Source organism: Rhea americana, unplaced genomic scaffold (assembly GCF_003343005.1).
Source record: "Rhea americana isolate MKP2758 unplaced genomic scaffold, rheAme1 scaffold_81, whole genome shotgun sequence".
NCBI classification, from domain to species: Eukaryota; Metazoa; Chordata; class Aves; order Rheiformes; family Rheidae; genus Rhea; species Rhea americana.
The window spans coordinates 3,064,215-3,083,289 of NW_028186990.1; the positions used below are offsets into that span (position 1 = coordinate 3,064,215).

The 19,075-nt window shown below is 39.5% G+C and overlaps 1 protein-coding gene across 1 annotated transcript in view; it reads right to left on the reverse strand.

Annotated features, from left to right (window-relative positions):
* CRYBG3 (crystallin beta-gamma domain containing 3) overlaps window positions 1–19,075 on the reverse strand; it is a 93,501-nt gene that overhangs the window by 45,634 nt on the left and 28,792 nt on the right. The window contains exons 4-5 of the mRNA XM_085323054.1: window positions 1,892–6,782; window positions 260–307 (exon numbers count right to left, since the gene is read on the reverse strand). Of these exons, the coding sequence (XP_085179180.1) occupies window positions 260–307; window positions 1,892–6,782 (4,939 nt within the window). The remainder of the gene's footprint in view (window positions 1–259; window positions 308–1,891; window positions 6,783–19,075) is intronic.

Genomic DNA, 19,075 nt, shown 5'->3' on the forward strand with positions numbered 1-19,075 from the left:
ATATCCTACACAATTTCTTCATTTATGAAACACTCTACTGAAATTAACAGCAGTTGCTGACAAAATAATATCACAGGATTACCAGTGGCAGTTTTTTTCTTATTTTATAATCTAATTTCATTAGCACATGCAAGCATATGTAGCATTAAAATAAAGAAAACTAGACTAACAACTTTAAATGCTTCCCATTTAAAGTTTTTGGTATGACTAATTATTCCATGTGTTTCACTGATCTATAGAGCACACAAATTCTGCTTACCTTTCCTGGTCTTGGATTGCATTTGAGACTTGCTCTGTCAATGAAGTTCTGAAATTAAAAGGATATGGAAAATTAACTATTAATAGCTATAACAGCAGCGCACAATATAGACAGATTATTCTAGGTCCACTATTCCTATAAAMGTACGCTCCTGTTGTTAGCAAAAAAAACCCCAAGATTTGTATCACCGTCATTCAAAGTTGGCCTAAATAGTTTAACAGAGTCAAACAATTAGCAGAAAGCAAGCACTAGGTATGAAGACCTTCTGTGGAAGTTATCACCTCTGAAAATGTATTATCCAATTTCCAGCAAAAAGAAAACTGCACATCTTAGCAGCAGCAAAACAAATCCCCTCAGACAGAAAAAACATTACCAACATCATGAAAAGATTTGCTGCTTCCGCTGCACATTGGGTCTCTGCTGCCTTTCTCATTTCTAAACATCAGAAGAATGTTTCCATCCTCTCGTCTGTCCTTGCTTTAAATATGCTTAAAAATAATGCTAATATATAGACGGAGCTAGATTACTTATTTGCTAACTAAGGTATAACTTACAGAATTTGCGATAAMAGAGTCAAATAGCCCAGTAAGCAGATAATTATATTCTTGGGTAATACAGCTCTACTAATCTCAAAAGTGGAAGAAATGAAAGACAACTCTCACACAAAGGGCAAGTCTGTGATTTTCAGCTTGAAATACTGTTAACACGGACAACTTGTGTTTTGCTGTTATACATGTTTTTATGTTAGATTTTCTAATTACAYGTATCTACCATTTTACAGTTCTAAGCCACTGTTTCATCTACTTGTTAAACCAAAAATACTATGTTATTAAAATAATGCTATCAGAAAACTTTCTTTTAATCTATGATCTTAAACAGCTTAATTATATTTGCTTATGATAATAGCATTGACCTTAAAGGGGGATGGTCACTTTGAACCTGGACTAATCACTTGGATTATTAATACAAATTGACCGTGAGCCAGCAATGTGCCCTTGAGGCCAGGAAGGCCAATGGTATCCTAGGAGGGCATTAGGAAGAGTGTTGCCAGCAGGTCAAGGGTGGTGATCCTGCCCCTCTCCTCAGCCCTGGGGAGGCCTCATCTCGAGTACTGCGTCCAGTTCTGGGCTCCCCAGGACAAGAGAGACATGGAGCTACTGGAAAGAGTCCAGTGTAGGGCCACGAGGATGATCCGAGGGCTGGAGCATCTGCCCTCTGAGGAATGGCTGCGAGAGCTGGACCTCTTCAGCCTGGAGAAGAGAAGACTGAGGGGGGATCTTATCAATGTGTATAAGTACCTGAAGGGAGGGTGTCAAGGGGATGGGGACAAACTCTTTTCAGTTGTCCCATGTGACAGGACAAGAGGCAATGGGCAGAAACTGAAGCACAGGAAGTTCTGCCTGACCGTGAGGGGGAATTTCTTCCCTGTGAGAGTGACAGAGCACTGGCACAGGCTGCCCAGAGAGGTGGTGGAGTTTCCTTCTCTGGAGATAGTCAAAGCCCGCCTGGATGCAACCCTGTCTAACATGCTCGAGGTGACCCTGCTTGAGCGGGGTGGGGGGTGGACTAGATGATCTCCAGAGGTCCCTTCCAACCTTACCAATTTTAGGATTGTGTAACAYGACATCTTACCACTGACAACTCTCCCAATTTTGGCAAGGCATAATCTTGGGACCAACGACTCTTTGGCTGCAACATATCYGGCAGAATGCTTCCAAATCTGGCTCCCTTCTCAGAGGAGTAATTTCTGGCAGATTGCAAATATTGGTAATACACACTTGTAGAAGAACGTTTTACAGCAGCATCAACTTTCTGTGAAACTGGCTTAGAATGTGTTTGACCGGGAGAAGTAGCATCTGGAAGCAGTTCTGGCTGCTCCATAGAGTTCTGTTGTTCTTTTAAAAGAAAAGGTGTTTGTTTAGGATACAAAGACCTATTTTGGTCATTTGTTTGAGAGGTGGTTTTTAAATTCCCTGTCCACTGACTGGAAACACATTCTTCTTCTCTGTCAGCACCAAGAGTATTTTCTTCATAAAACGATTCCTCCTCCTCCTCCTCTTCTACTTCCTCYTCCTCTTCACTAAGCTGAGTAGTAAACTGCAAACGCTCAGAAACTGACTGAAGAAGGGACAGCACAGAAGAATGGTCAGTGTTATCTTTAGATAGTCCGCTAGGATGGCATTCTGGTGACACATCTGTGGATAACAGGTCTTCTTGGGAGCTGTCATCTTCATAAATTGGAGACAGTGAAAAAGGATATATTCTATAGCGCTTAGCCTCCACGTTCAGAAATGACTCTGAGCTATGGCTCTCCATTGCTTCATTCAATTTGTTATCCCTTTCATAAGGATAGGTTGGTTCATGTCTATTCGTTGTTCTTTTATGCATTAGAAAATGATCTGTATTATCGAGTGGCAGATCAGAAGAAGAAAGAGAGCTAGTCTGCATCTTGTCAGTGGACACAGATTTGTTCTCAGTTTGAAGGGTACCTTCATAAATTATAGTAAAAGAACTATTTTCCCCCTGTTCAATTGGTGGAGAAAAGGCCAAAAGATTTGCTGATTCCTCCATGTCATTGCTGCAGTCCAGGCCATCTTCTTCAAGATAACCATCTGTTTGCATGTCACCATCCTTCATTTGTACCTGTTCTAGAGTCTCAGTATTTTGGGCAAAGACTGTGTTGAAGTAATTTTYCCCCTCACTGACCTCTCCAATAGCTGGCAATTCAGATGCAATGAACTGTGTATTTAATCCAATATCAACCCGTGTTATCAAACTTGCTCCATTGGCTAATTCATCTTTATTCTCTGCCTCCAAATCTTCTAAGGTTGCTCTTACTTGTGCAGATACTTCTTCTGCAGCCTCCCTTTCACGGTGCTCATATAAACTTTTCTCTGCACTGCTTTCCAGACAACCGTGAGGACTGCTTTTGTCACTCTGCATGCTGCTATTTTCTTCACCATTCACAGAAGATGACACATTAACGTTTACAGTTGGCTGCAACGTGCATTCTGGCGTATTTGTACTATTGCACGAATCTTTGAAGTATAATGGCAGAAACACCTCTTCAGCCACAGCAAAATTTCTATTTATTAAATGTAAAGACACATCAGATTTGCTACTGGTTCCTGATACTTTAGCTTTTCCACATGTCTCTGTGGCAGTCATGTTTTCATACACCTTTTTAGTATGTCTCTCTTCTGCTACTATCATACGGTCAGATTCAGGCTTTGCTAAACTGCCAGTAGGTAGAAATCCATTTTTTTGACATGTAAATACATTTCTTGGTACCATTTCACYTCCTTCTAGCCCACGTATGTTATTTTCCATACTATTTAGAAGCAAAGGAAGGTCTGAATAATCTGCTTTTTCAGTGCTTATAGTCACATTCTGAGCCTCTACCTTCTCTGTTGTTTCTTTGTTTAATTCATGTATTTTGGCAGATGACTTAATATCCGAGTTTAAAATCTTTGGGGTTTCAGTCTTAGGGTCAGGCTCAAGCTTTTCAGAAGCCTTTCTGCTCTCACTGCCTTGCCACTGATTGGATGTCAGTTTTTGTTTGGCTGAGTAAATAACTTCATCAATTATTTCTCTTGCTTTCAATGCCAGTGAACTATGTAGGTCAATTTTATCAGAGATGTAAAGGGGAATCTGTTCATCTTGATTATTTGTATCAACTGTTGCCTTTTCTTTAAATGGAGATGAGCTTCCTGCATAGCTCTCATTAAACTGCTTTAATGATTGCACAGCTGACTGGATTTCTTCTTCTTCTAGCTGTACAGTTCCAGTTTTCTGATCATTTAGAATATCCAGATTTATTAAACTATCTTTACTCCCACAAACCTGGCAGACACCAACTGCTTGTTTTGCTATYATTTCTTCTAGAGCTAAGTGTAAAACTGACTCCACTATTTCCTCAGCTTTTTTAAACAAGAGAGCAGCATCTTGGAATTTAGCATGTTCTTGCCCTTGTATATCCATATGTTTCAAAATTTCATCAGAATAGAGTTCTTTTGATTCTGTAAGTTTCTGATTACCAATTTTACAAGAGATTTCTGAGACAGCAGGAACATGATTATAGAGAGTCACCTCTTTCACGGTATTTTTGCTCACATTCTCAGTACAGACTGGCTCAGGTACCATTTCCAAAGATTTCAAAGTGCAGATAGGAGATGGTATTTTCTTTGTCAATACACTGCCATCAGATTTTTGTGCAGTGGAGGCATACTCTGCCCCATCATTGGGTCTAGGATTAGGGGAATTATTGCTCTCCTGRGTTTCAAGGGCAGAAACAGAAAGTTTGCAGGTTTCCTTGGATGGTGAAGTAGGCTGGATGTAGTCAGATTCCAGAGAAACGGCTGGGCATGTAGCTCGTGGGTCTTCTGGGCAAAGCTGCATCTTGGTCATTCTGTCCTCAGGGATAATTCTTCTTGACTCAGCAGCAGGAAAAATACAGCTGGACTGGCTGTCCTGTTCAGAAGCAGCAGATGATTTAGCAATTTTGCCAGTTTCAGAGTTAGTGGAGGAAGGCGCTTTTTGATGGTTGTCAGATGAAGAATTAAATACAGTAGGTGATACTGTAGGCTTACTATTGTTTTCATTTTTGGAAGAAATATTCATATCCTTATCTTCAATACTAGGCCGAGATTCAGTAATGATGTCTACATCAACATCTTTTTCACTGACAAAAGGGCAATGGTTGGTCAAGGGCTTCCTTCCATGTATCATGGCAGGATGCGAAACCTCTAGAATTTCTTCTTGTGACTTAGAAATATGAGAGGAAAATTCAGAGAYGTAATCCTTAGATTGAGAAGGAACAAGAGCAGTCTCAGACATACCAGCCTTCTCCATTTTAGAAGTAGCAGCAGCAATAGCATCATCTGTCCTTTCAATACTGRTTAAAGGCCAAGGTACAGTCTTTGCTGTGTTACCTTCTGCGGGTGCAACTGATGTCTTGACAGGAATGTTTTGAACAGTTTTAAAGGAAACAGCACCAAGCTCATGGACAGGAAGTGAATTTCCTGAGAGGCTCATCTCTACATGCTCAAGAGATTTTTTCTTCTCATCTTCATGATCAGGAGAAGAAATAGTGTCTCTCACATCTTTTAAACTGGCTTTTCTTTCCCCTGTAGCTTTATTTTCAGATTTGGAACTAGGAAGATGAGAGGTTGAGCAATAGTCTCCAGTTTCAAAAGACAATTCATAAGAAACAGAGAGAGGAGGCATTAACTCACCAAAGTTAGATTTCAGACTTTCCCACTCATTTATGCAAGATGATGCATTGTCAAGATTTTTCACTGTAAACTCAGACAAAACCTTCATTGCTTCAACACCTTCAGTTTCTAGAGAAGGCAAACCAAACTGTTCCGCACTAGTATCCTTATTATTATCCACAAGGATTAACTGGTGATCATTTTGTAYATGCATTGTCTTCCCTAATTCACTCAGTTCTTCATTACTGCTTTCCGTGTCCATGACTGTAACTTCATCATTTTTAATAGATGCTACTGAAGCAGTTGGATTACCTGTAGCTCTGCATTTGTCTCCTTTGTTCTGTATGCTAAGCAAAGTAGGTATTTGTTCATTAAAAGGCAAAAGCATAGCAGAAATACAGTTTTGTGGATTTTGCTCACTTCCTACAGCTGCCACAATTCTCTGTGCATCACTTTTTCTAGGATGGCTATCTTTATTTGCACTATCCGTATGCTGTTGAAATGCAGTGGCATTGGAATGAAGCATCTGGACATCCAATGCTAGCTCTGAAGGACTCCCTGTTCGATGATTACAGCAATATTCTCCCTTTCTCAGCTGTAGTTCTTCATTTACTGTCTTGCTTTTTGATTTGGGTGAATGTAAACTATCATTCTGGACTTTTTTTGCAGATTCCTTATTAGATGCTTTGCTACAATGAATTTCTTTATTGACATTAAAAGCAGCATTTTCATCTGTCTGAAACTGAGCTTCTGACTCTCCCAGCATTCCCACTTCTTCCTCTACCAAACAACTTGCAGGACTCATTGTAACGGAATTGGTACTCTGGCAAGTGGGATTGATCAGTATCTCACTATTCCTCCTAGATGACAATAATGAATCTAGTGAATGTGTTCTCTTCACTCTTGTTGTATCTAAAGTTCGTGCATGTTTTAAGTCGACTTTGCTAGATGAATCAGCAGATGAAGCTGAAGTATTTGCAGTTATTTCATGTTTACTGCTACCCAAGCAATGCTGAGCTTTACCAGACTTCTTCAGGTCTTCTCTAGTGGTAGAACAATTTACTGTGACATCATCTTCATTATCTTTATCCTCATCTTCTCCATTTTCTTTTAATAAATGTCCTGATTCTGAAGACACTGTTGTTTGGATTTCTCTGTTCTCTCTGACAAGCGAAGCATTTCTGTTCTCAGTATTTTCTTCTCCTCTTTCAGCCATCTTTGACTGGTTCTTCAGTAGTTGCCTAATCCTTGCAGAACCTCGATATGTTGCATAAGTAACTGCAGGTGATTCTGGTTTCTGTTGCATCTCCCTGTAATATCATCATAATCAACAAAAGACAGAATATCTAAAGTTAGTGTGCTAGTAATAAAAGTTAACACAAACTGTAGATTGAATACAATTTAACAAGCATGCAAGTCAACATTTGCAAAGACAGAAACAGTTTCATGAAGATGTTATACCTTATCAAAACGTGCCTATATTTTAATATTGATTTTTTTTACTGTACTAATGTTCATAAAAATATAGAAATGATATTTGAATTTTTACCTAGATTCTCAACACAGTAATAAGCAAGAGGAGTAGGAGAAGAAATGCACACATGAGGAAAAGAAAACATACAACAGGGGCACGCTTTCTGAACCATAAGGTACCAAGGAAAGATAGTGAATGAAGATCAGGTAAGAAAGAAAACTGTTTGAATGCTAGAAGAAATGCCAAAATGAAAAGCCTAGAAATGTGAGGAGGAATTGGTAGATCAAGATATTCATCAGTCTTAAATTTAATAACAAAGAAAACTAATGCAAAAACTAATATACAAAAGAACCTTGATGGAAAAATCATTCTCCTGATCTTTCACTGCTCTTTCTGATTGTAGTTAGCAGAAGTTTGGAGCCTGTCACTATCTTTCATTTTTCTTAAAGGAGCAAAATTTTCTTTTTCTTAAAATTAAAAGAAATAACAAATCCTTACCTTCCTTTCTAATGCTTTCCCCCCATTTTTTTTGGTTAAAGAATATTCAATAGAACAGGGCAATGACACTATAAATGTGAACATTACCTTTCCTACTCTTCACATTAGGGAAACACTGATGCTCAGACTGTGCAAAAACTCAATTTTTCATTAGTTCCCACCTAAACTAAGAACAAAACCTTTCCAATTCTTCTACAGTCTGACTTTATGTCTGCTAAACTGTTGGCTGGAAGTGGCAGCTCATCTGTTTGGGCAATTGTTATATTCCTTTCAGAAGGATCTCCTTGGGAAAAAAAATAGCCAAGATTTTGATTTTTAATATAAATGCACTGCAATAGGCAAAAAGTAATTCGAGAGCATTTGTATAAGTTCTTTGTAGCTTACAGTTAGTTCACTTMTTCTGAAAAGTTACTATAGATACAGAGATGAAGACAAAAGAAACAAAGAAAACAACTGAACTGCAAGCAAAATCGTTCATATCCATAACATTAACATGCATCTATATACACACTTTACTCTGCCAGTCATACTTTTGCCCTGATGAAGGCTACAGCAATATCTCAAAATAGAATTTATAAGCTAGGTATATTAARTTATAGAAGAACCAGGAAAGTCATGTATAAACACCATGTCTCCCATGCATTTTCATTTGCCTACATTTAGTCTTTCTATACCATTATTTTGGTTTCCAGAGATACCAACAGCAGTAGTTGCTAAACATCACACATATCACTTGTTTAAGTTGCTCTCTTCAGGATCCACATCTCTTCAAACATACACATTTCTGACTGGGAGAAAACAACTTAGACCAAGAGGGAGGAAAATAAATATGTATTTTTAAATGAAATTAGATTATTTTCTTCTTCTTCACAGAAAACTTTTGTCTACATTGGGAAAAACACTTTTCAAAGCTCCAGAGATCCTAAAAATCCTAGAGGAAGGAAGGACTGGTCGAGTTCTATGGCACACTATATTCCCTTGCCATCAAACCCTACCTCTGTGCACAAACTCGAACCTGACTAGCAGCATCTGCAGCTAGCTGCAGAGCCAGCAGAAYGGCTTAGCAGAAGATGGGGAAGGAAGGACCTCTGTGTTTTTATGAGCCTAACAAGCGAGACGATGCCARTTTTGGTCTTATTCAGCCCAATTTGCAAGCCAAGCAAGAATTTAAAACTCCAGTCTCCTGAGGTTAAAGGCCGAGGCCTTAATCCTCCCGAGCCCTCCAACCCTGCCCTGGTTTTCTAGCAGYGACGAGGGCCAAAGCTGCCGTGGCAGAGACTGTCGCTTGTGCTGCCTGACGCTCTCGCTCAGAGATCGGTGACTCCTCCCTTTGCACAGTCTCTTTCCCCTTCACAAAGCTGGGCTTCACTACACCCCTCCTTCCTCTTTGCCCCGAATGTTCCTCTTTTCCCCAAACGAACCCTGCATTGCCTCGATTCCTCCGCTCACAAACCTGACGCTATTTTTTCCCGGAGGACGCTACTTTCTTCAGCAATTAGTCACGGTACGCCAGTAACGGCTTATCCCAGGAGCAAGCCTCGTCGTGCAGCTGCGCTCGGTCCGCGTCTCCAACCACGCAGCTCTGCCACCCTACAGACCCGTCTCTACCAAGATTTTTTTTTTTTTTTTAAAAAAAAGGAAGCGACTTCTCCCCTGCAGACATGGCAGTTGAGGGATCTACTGACCTTCGACCAAGAATCTGCTGCTCAGAATATTGTATAATGCTTTCGCCAGCAGGCCTCTTATTCCCAGCGTGTCCCTTTCTAGAGCGCGTGGAGATGTCTGCAATCTGAACAACTCACAGGCAGTAACAAGATGTTTAAAAAATGAAAACTCTTGTTCCTACGCTACAGCTGAACTCAATCGGCTTGCTCTAAATCTTGCTGCAAGTCTTATGAAACACATTTAGAAGCTTATACTTCCTTCTCCAGGCTGTGCCATACAAAATCTTAAAAATGTCACTAGAGACTTGTTTCATAGACATTTGAAGTAACAATTCACCTCCGATCATCAAAAGACTGCGTCATTTCAGAACCTACCTTAGAGATTCTTTGGACAAAATTTTCTTTACAGTTCATGTGAGGATACAGATGAAAGCCTGATTAACTAGTGTRTAGTTCTGCCCCATATTTCAAATACTGGGAGATTTCTTCTTTCCCTTCCTCATGGRAGGCTATTCAACTCCTTATAAAGCCCAAATTCAGTTTCACAAAAGACAGCTTGACAGCAACAAGAGAGGATGTCAACACAAATTATTTTAAATTTGCCAAGAGTGGGTGCTTGTAGTGATTTCTTCTATTCCAGAAGAGAAAAACCTAKGAACTAAAAAGTTCAGAGAGGGCTAAGTCCAGGAGAAGAGGAGGTCATCTTCTGACACATCTCATGTGACAGACATCTGTGTAACTTACACAAAAAGGCGCATTAATCATAAAACAAGTTTGTTAGTGTTTGAAGCCCTGAAGCAGGAGAAATCTCACTCCTTTGAAGGCCTTCTCTCAATGCATCCACACAGCCTGCCATTATTTGCCTTCTTTTTCAAGGTTACTTTATCAAGATGGTGACCCTWCCAATCTCCACATTTATACCACATGATAAAGCGGATTGTAGACATCCCTACATTATTTTCAAGTAGACCCAGGAGGATCATATAGCATGACAATACRCTACACGGATGCAGCATCGCAGACCCCTGGGCAGCACAACTGCATTYGCACAGTACGGCACCCACGCTAGAAAGCCCCGACACCCACCACGACTGCCTGCTTTTGGGCTTCCTAGCTTGCACTGAGCTCTGTGTAAGCAGGAGTGCACAGCTCCTGCAAAGGTGGGCTTGGTTGCTTCTGCAGCACGCAACACTTGGCTCTCCCAAGGTACGCAGTGGCCATTTTTCTTCACACGCTTCACTCTTCTAGCTGTGTTCTCTCCAGCCCAGGAGTCTTTAACTTTCTCAAGCGCACATGAACACATTTTGCCTGATCTCCTTCCACAGATCGCTCAGAAATAGTTCAGGGACCAGAGAGAGCTGCAGACTACAGGCTGAAAACCACTGTTCTAAATCAGTATGTCTTTTGTGGTTCCTGTCTATCCTTCCCTATTTTAAAATGTTTATGATGTTATTGTTTATTATTTTATTTTTTTCCACTTAGTTTTTCCCAACTGCATATTTAACAGACAATTTTCATCTTTTTTTTATTATGTTAAGATCCTTTGTCTGGAAAGAGCTACCTTAAAGTTGCTTGTTTTGAAATATCTTCTGTTTGAAACCCACTTATTCAGATAGCTGCTTTCTGCAGTCATGTCAGGTCTTCATTAATTGGGAAAAAAATGCAAGCCACTTTAGTGGACTAACTAAAAAGTTGCCAAATATGACTTAGATCAAAGAAAATGATTTCTTAGCCAGAGTGGATAGCTTGAAGTTTGAAATAACTAATGTGCTGCGACTTTGCATTGCTCAAACCAAACTTCTGACCTTCTGAAACAGACACAGTGATTTGCACAYAGTAGATTTTGCAGCAAAGATCATCTCTGTGGCCCTGGAAAAGGAAAGAAAACATTCCCTTCCCCTTGCTCTTCATGACACTATCTCTTGATTATCTTCCATGTCTGGGAAAGCAATTGTATTCTTGATTCTGAAGGGACATAATACAGATCAAGGCTTTCCTCCCTCCAGCAGCTGCAAAACCAAGATCAACACTAAGAATCAAGGATCACTCCCAGCAGACACTAAGATAGCCAGGTGCTCAAATACCTGTTACCTGCCTTTTCTGGGGAGCAGGAGGTGGGCGACAAGCACAGTCATATGTTGCTGTCTGCTAGCTCACAGTTGATGAATACTGGAGGAACCCAAGATACTTTTAAAACCAACAGAAAGCAAATCACATTCAGAATCTGGATGGCATAAAGCTACCTTGTGAGATGGTCTCATCTTTAGACACAGGATCATAGCATAATACAGGCTGGAAGGGACTGTGGRTCATCCAGTTCAACTCCCCTGCTCAGAGTGGGGCCAAGCAGCTCAGGGTGCTCAAGGCCTCATCCTGCCCAGTTCTGAGCATCCCCAAGGACAGGAGCTCCACAGCCTCTCTGGGTACCTGCCCCCGTGTTTGACTTCCCTCAGCAGGAAAACATGTTTCCCAATATCAGAATATCTCACTTTCCAGCTTGTGCCTGTTGCCTCTCATTCTGTCAGTGGGCATTTCTGAGAGGATTCTGCCTCCATCTCTGCTAAGCCCTCCCACGAGATAGCGGAGGACAGCAAGGTCATCACTCCTTAGCTTTCTCTTCTTGACCCAGTCCTCAGCCTCTGCTCATACATAATGAAGAATTAAAGCTCGGACATCCCTGTACACTCAAGCAAGACTGTAGCTTTGGATATGTTAARGAAACAACAGAGTTTTGACCCTAGGATGCTTGAAACAAAGAGTGAACTCTCCCTTTCACACACACTGATGCTAACAGGAGTTAGGCAGATGGATCAAAAGGAGATTATACTAGCAACTGCAGCTGGGCATTACTCAGGTGCCGCAGTTAATCTGCAGCAGCAGCGAAATATTCCCGCAGTCTACTTAAACAGGGCATCAGTAACACCAGGTCGCTGTGGTCGCTACTTGCCACTGCAACAACACTAAAGATGAAGGTGTGAAGATTAAGCCATTATTGACAGATAACGGCCCAGGCCATCTGAACAACTATATTGCAAATGCAAAGAACTCTTTAACTTAAAATGGCCCCGTAAAATGTTGTTTCTGAGAACCATTCTCTATTAATTCAATACTACATTGCACAGTTGAATATCATAATAAAAATAATTCAGCAGAAAAAAATAACCCAGTTAATTAATTTTCAGTTTAATTAATTTAGCTCAATTTTGCATCATGCATTTGTTATTAATTATTCTTATCGTTCAGAAATATAAAAATCTTTGCTTTGGTGCCAGCAAGAACCTTCCCTTTGGCCCACGTCCCAGCGCTGGGCAGGTAGCTTCTCCAGCAGGCAGGCCTAGGCCTGTTTCTTTCCTACAGCAGATTCCCCAGATTAATTCTACTTTGAGAATGTGTTGCTTAATACAACACCATTTATCTTAACAAACTCTTAGTTGATTCACAAAGGCTTTAGCTCTGGTCAAATTCTGAATGTTTGTGAGTAGCGTTAAAGGGTAGCTTGTTCAAATCGAGGTATGTATATACGTATATCTGGAAGAAAAGGTTTAAGAGTAAGCCTTCTGTTGTTATTTGACATATTATTAATCCTTCTGCTATCAGACCTAGCACTAAACCTTTGCATGGAAGTTTAGGTATACCCCTCTGATCACTGCCCAAGGCCTCCATCCACAATTCACCACAGGAACTAGGATGTCACTAGTCTGATCTTTCCCAGAGACAGCCTTTAAAATCCATTTTGAGGTATATTTAGCTGCCCTAGAAAGGTAGAGCTCCACCCACATAGTTTCTGCCCTTGAGAGGGGCAGCAGGCAATGACTGACTGCCCAGTCAAGCACCAGCAACAGAGCAGTGCTGCATTTTCATGGTCAGTTAAGAAAGGCAGAAGCCAGAAATTCCAGCAAAAGAGAATTCCCTACATCCCTCTCCTCCCTCCCCACGTCCCCATCCCAAGATGAGCACCTCTAACCCCGCTGCTCCTGGTGTCATTCAGGTGTCTGCGCAGCCAGCTGCATCAGGGAATTGATTAGGGCTAAAAGTAACTGATCCAGGTTAAAACCACCGTGCTTGGCACGCTTGCAGGGCACCAGCCRGCAGGATCACCCGGGGTCAGCACAGCTGCCCCGGTGCTCCCCGGGGCCACTCACATGCCAACRCATCACTAAGTGAAGCAGACGTCTCTCTGATCTCTGACAGGCTGTATACTACTAAATACATGTCTCTATCTATAACTATGTATGCATACAATGGGAATCCTTATACATGCATTACTACAGCAGACGTAATCAAAGCAGCACTCACATTATCTTCTTATCATCCAACAGRTACTTTCAAAGAGGCACAGACACTGCTATGCCGCGTGTACCCTCATGGTTTAAAATATTCAGGTYCTCTCTGTAAAATTGGTTCTGCGCAGGCAACTACAGAGCAGGACATGGCTCTGATCACAGGACAGGTGCAATTCAGACAAAYGCAGCGTGAGCTTCCCCACTCTGCTACAATATTTCTCAGGAATTACGTGGAAAGACCATCACTTAGAATTAAGTGATTTAATTTCTGTTCATTTAGTCTTGATTCTCTGCCAAAGGGATCTATCGAGAAAGATGAACCCTGTCACTACCAACGGAGCTAAAAAACAAAATATGTAAGTTATCAGACAAGTTAATGGCAGTATTTGTGTATCACCATGAATCTGCATCTGATAAGTAATGCAAAGGTAAATGAAAAACTCTAAAAKAAATGTGTTAACTGGAATTATAAAAGTCTAAAAGATTTTATCATCTTCATTTCTAAAGGAAAAAAATAAAAGGACATGATTTTGCTGGATTTAGATGAGAAGTACTATGCAATTAGATTTGCAGCARTGAGTTTTCTAGACTCTAAAATCTGCAAAATCCTTGCATAAAAAACAACTGATAACTCAATAGATCTATAAATGATCTGCAATTTGCCTCTCTTCAAGGCTACCCCTCTTTTTGAATGAAATAGCTTGCAGTGCTCTAGCTAAACTATTGTGAGGCCCTGGCTCATGGGAGGGTGCAATGTGTAAAGCAAACTGTTTTTGAACATCTGCTCTTGAAATCATTGTCTTTTGCCTTCCAGTCACAATTAAGAACCCTTTGCAGTTGTGGGGCTGCGAGTTCTTTCTCATCTCCAAGTCCATAAGGCTTATAACAGAAAAGAATTAATCAGTAGTTGAAAAGTATTTATTATATTAAAATGCTTTTTATCTAGAGGACTAGTTTGTGTATTAGTTTATGTATTCACATTGGTTGTATATATATTACACTCTCCTCATATTCCATTTAAGCAGTCTATAAAAATAAAGTTTTCTAGTTTTGCATAAAATCCACGCTTGCTTTGCCTCTCAAAACATCTTACTGATCAATAGTAAAATGATACTAAACCAAATCTTTTTATAAATAAAACATAGGAAAATTCAAGTCATACAAAAATTTAGTACTGAAAACAACAGCTTTTCTTCATAATAACCAACTCAAATACCCACTATTCTTATCTTAACTTCTACTGGTATTATAGACTGAYAGAATATTCGATAAAGTATTTTGACTATTGGCTGTCTACTAGTTTCAGGGAAAAGGCGGGAACTTAAATAGTTTGTCAAATTTGGGTATTAGCAACTTAACCAGTAGTCAGGATTTTATAATCAAAACATTTAGAGTGGGTACAACTTTGATTTTCATCTCATCAATCATGTTCAACAAACCACATAATAAGATTTTTTTTTGCTGAACTCAAAAAAAGCCATAGAGTTTCACAAATGCAATTGTTAAGCATTTTATTATGCACAGCATCCACTTATTGTTACTGAACGTCACAAAAAAAAAGAAAAAATGTACTAAAAGATAAGCAAATGGCAAGCAGCCAACAGAAACACTCTGGGTCATTACTCATACAATCTTTTTTTCTGGAAAAAAAAGGCAAAAGGACACAAATTGTTGCAGTTATTCCCAATCGCCTGTACAGCGCCTACTCCCATGAATGGTATTCTTGAGAACGCAGCAGGTACGTACTGCAGGAAGCYTGCTTCCAAGAGTATTGGGGAACCGGCCTCAACGGCAAAGCCAAATTGTTGCTTGTTAGTGAAAAGTCACATATGTATAAGTGAAAGAGATTTATTATTATGGGAAAGAGAGTTAATGGAGGCAAGACTRCACTTCATATTTGATGCGTACAGTATGAACCCTTGATCTCTCTCTCTGGGACTGACAGTGGTGAGATATTAAGCAAGCCAAGTGCACCCCTACTGTCCCCCCACCCCCAATTGGTTTTACTTTTAAGTCTTATTTCAACAATTGAAGGTTGGCTTTTAATGTCATTAGGGAGCAGTGCAAAGGCTAAAACTAAACTTTTCACTTTTATACTTGCCCTCAGCCATTAGGGACTACTCTACACAAGCTTACAGTCAATCTCGTGCAAGTATGAGATTTCTCTACAGTTCGTAGCCATTAACTTACTTTGCATTTTTCCCACTTACAGTCGACTAAATGTTACGCATTTACCACTGTACTTCACCTACCTCCCCCCTCTATCATTAACACTTTACAGAACAGCACCAGCCCAATTGCTTGTTTGCTTTGCCTTTCAACAGAGAGGAAATCTTCACCCATCCCAGAAAAATGGAAACCAAATAGATACAGTAACTTGAGACTTAACCATCTCAACCCTCCTCACCCATTCTCAGCGCTGCAATTATTTTACTGCTGCCCACAGTAATTATTGCCCAAAGACTTCGTCCAATTTATCATGGTTTTGTCCTCTGTGCTCCTCCTTTACCACTTACCACTGTCTGGATTAAAGGACCAGAACCCCTTAAGGTATGATTACCTCTCTGAATCAGCCAGTTGGGGTGATGGTGGCTTACACCTTTCTCCCTCACAAACACRTACTCCACAGGCTGAGCTCATGGATTCCTCTTTCCTTGGCTCAAGGCCTGGAAATTYGAGTCTTTTCCAAAAGCCAGGCTTCCCACAGAGGGCAGAATTAACCTCAGACTACAGGTCAGAGCAGTCYGATTTCCCTGTATTTTTCAAAATATTGCTTTAAGCATATAAAGTTAATAAAAATTGCCTGGGTATAAATTGAGACCATTTGGTAGGTGTTTAATTCTGAAAGGTTTGTGAGTTTTTTTGGAACAACTCTAATGGGGATTATGCAATCTAACAATTTTCCCTCTTTCACTTACCTTTGCAACCTCTTTTCTACCGCAGATAAGCTCTAATTTAATATTTAATAGTAGTTTAGAATTAATTGAAATTTATTCAGAATGTCCCACATGACAAAAGAAACAGTTATAAGACTAGTAATACACATTTGCAGTGCTATTAGATTTGTAAAATCATATGCTTCAGCTTGTGTCTATATTAAAACGCTAAAAATCACAACAAAATAAACGATGGCATCTATAGCGCATTTGAATATACACAAATCACTAACATCATGCCTCATGTCTCTTTTGGGACTCCATCCTCAAGAGATTAGCTGCAGACCATATTCACACCATCCTTTCCCTTCATAGTGTCCACTGACCATCCTGTTTCTTCGTGCTACACCTGTTTTCCCATTGTATTTCATGTGATTTAGCACCCAGCAGCCTAACTACTCAGTACTTTCTGCAAAACTACCTAATCAATTGTCTGCAATCAGAAGTGCTTTCATAGTTCAGCTATGCCAAATCAGTTAGTTAATATTTAGTAAATATTAAATATTTAGTAGTATTTAGTAAGTTAGTACTTAACAGGAAAACTGCTCTAAATCCTTTAAACTTTTATAAACTAAAGGAGAACAAAGATGGCATGATCATTTCTATAGAAGAAAAAAAATGTATCCTTGATTTAAACTTCTAAAAAAGTAAACAGTAGGAACCTTAGCCTCAACTTTATCCTTTTAATTCCTCTTCACTAATTGCTTCAAAACAGAATTCACATTGCATATTCAGGTAGAGAGAAACATAAATAAAAGTTGCACAGAGATTGTCTAACTTCAGAATATTGAGCCAAAAAGGACAGCGTGTATATTGTACTTCTAAGAACTAGTTTAAAAGCAAAACATCTGTTTTAATGTTTGCCTAATTTCACAATATCTACAACAAAAAAAAGCCCAAACTCTTCCATTTAAAGAAGTCAGTTTCTATAGAAAAATTCCACTTTATGTACAGACCAAATCACTCCCATCTCCAAACCAGTAATATAGACATATATACTTGCCTGACTAGGAGACAGGAAAATTATACAGACAAAAATCTGCATTTTTTTGCCTATGTTATCTAACAATACAGGACAACATTAAAATACAGTCAATTGAAAACGCTTACTGCAACTTTGATTTTAAACAGAACTAAAATAACTCACGAACTCCTTGCACAAAGTAAGAAGATTGCTTTACTGAGCTAATACCCTTACCTTTTGAAGTCTGCAAGCTTTTTTTCCCAATACATGATTAACCCATACTGTTCTGAAGAAGAACTCATGTGAACAAATGAAGGCTAAAATAATCTGACTTTTTCAAGTGTGCATATAGACTGCCCAGCATCTCATCAGTTACTGCTCAAGACCTACTCAAATGCATTGGTACAAAATGAAAAAAAGGTCCCAACACTTCTGTTCACAGAACTGTAAAAAAACAAAAACAAAACAAAAAAACAAAAACAAAGCAAGCCACCGTCCAGCAGATGGGGAGAAAAGAAGACTTCCTTTTCTCATCCACTCAGCCTTTGCAGGCTCTGATTGCCATGTTTAGCTCAGCACATATTGGGCCTTCAGTTGAATCCTCAAGATTCATATTCAACTGAATAGGCAGGAAGGTGATTTAGAAAAGTACAGCATATAAACAGACTAACTTTCTTGGGGAAAAGTGTAAGAAAAGAGATTGGACAGAAGACACATTACCATTGTAAGCTCAGTAATATAATCAAAAGGGTGGCAGACAGTGTGGAAAAAGAGCAAACACTGACGAAAATGAAGGAGAAAGTATGCTGAGATATGATATGGAAGAGACCACACAGAGTGCAGGAAAAAGGAAAAAAAAATCCTGTTAATGTCTATTGCCTTTTTTGACTAGAGCTCTTTTGAGTCAAGAACTGCATTTTATTATATAGCTGCACAGCCCTTGGCGTAATGGCAAGCAGCCTGACTGTACRTTTCCAGAGTACACAGCAGAAATGGCAAACAGCAGCGAGACTGATGGAGCAAGTCAACCTGTCAAACTGGTTTTAAGAAATACACAGTTTATTCAGGAACTAGATGTACTGGTGAACAGACTATACTGAATAATATAATTTTATCTCTATTGAATAACATAATGCATTCTAGGTCTCTCCAGGTAGCACCGAAAAGAAAAAGAAAATTCCTTATACCTTGGATCAATGAAGCAGCCCTAGGCTGCAACACAGAGTTTCAAAAAGTGATGGTCAGATATGTGCTACTACAGTAAGAATTCTTAATAAAAGCTGGTCAACCATGCTACCAAAAACCAAAATGTACTGAAAAGAACACACAGCCATTACTGTTATAAATTATAAAGGGTATTACAAAGGGTGCAGTATTTTTGGTGAAAATACAGCCAATTTTCATGCTAGCAGTATTGGTTTAGGTTCACCTGAATAGATGCTATGTCCCTTTTTCAAATCCTGACCACCACAGTCTCAGCCTTTATAATATAAAGCTGAAGAACAGATGCCCAAAATCATCAGTCCACTGGGTAACAGGGACATAATGCTGGGGACACCCTTGATATGGAAGAAAAATTCATTAAGCAGCTACTCTGGGAATCTTAGATTCCAAAAACTAGACAGATAATCATAGGCATACACACCATACTTAAGCTACTCTGGCCCACATATACCCAAATACTCAACGTAACAGCTACAAATACTTTTGGAATAATATTATCTATATTTATACTGTGGCTAGAGAGATTTTTTAATATATAGTGTTTTAATACTATAAATACT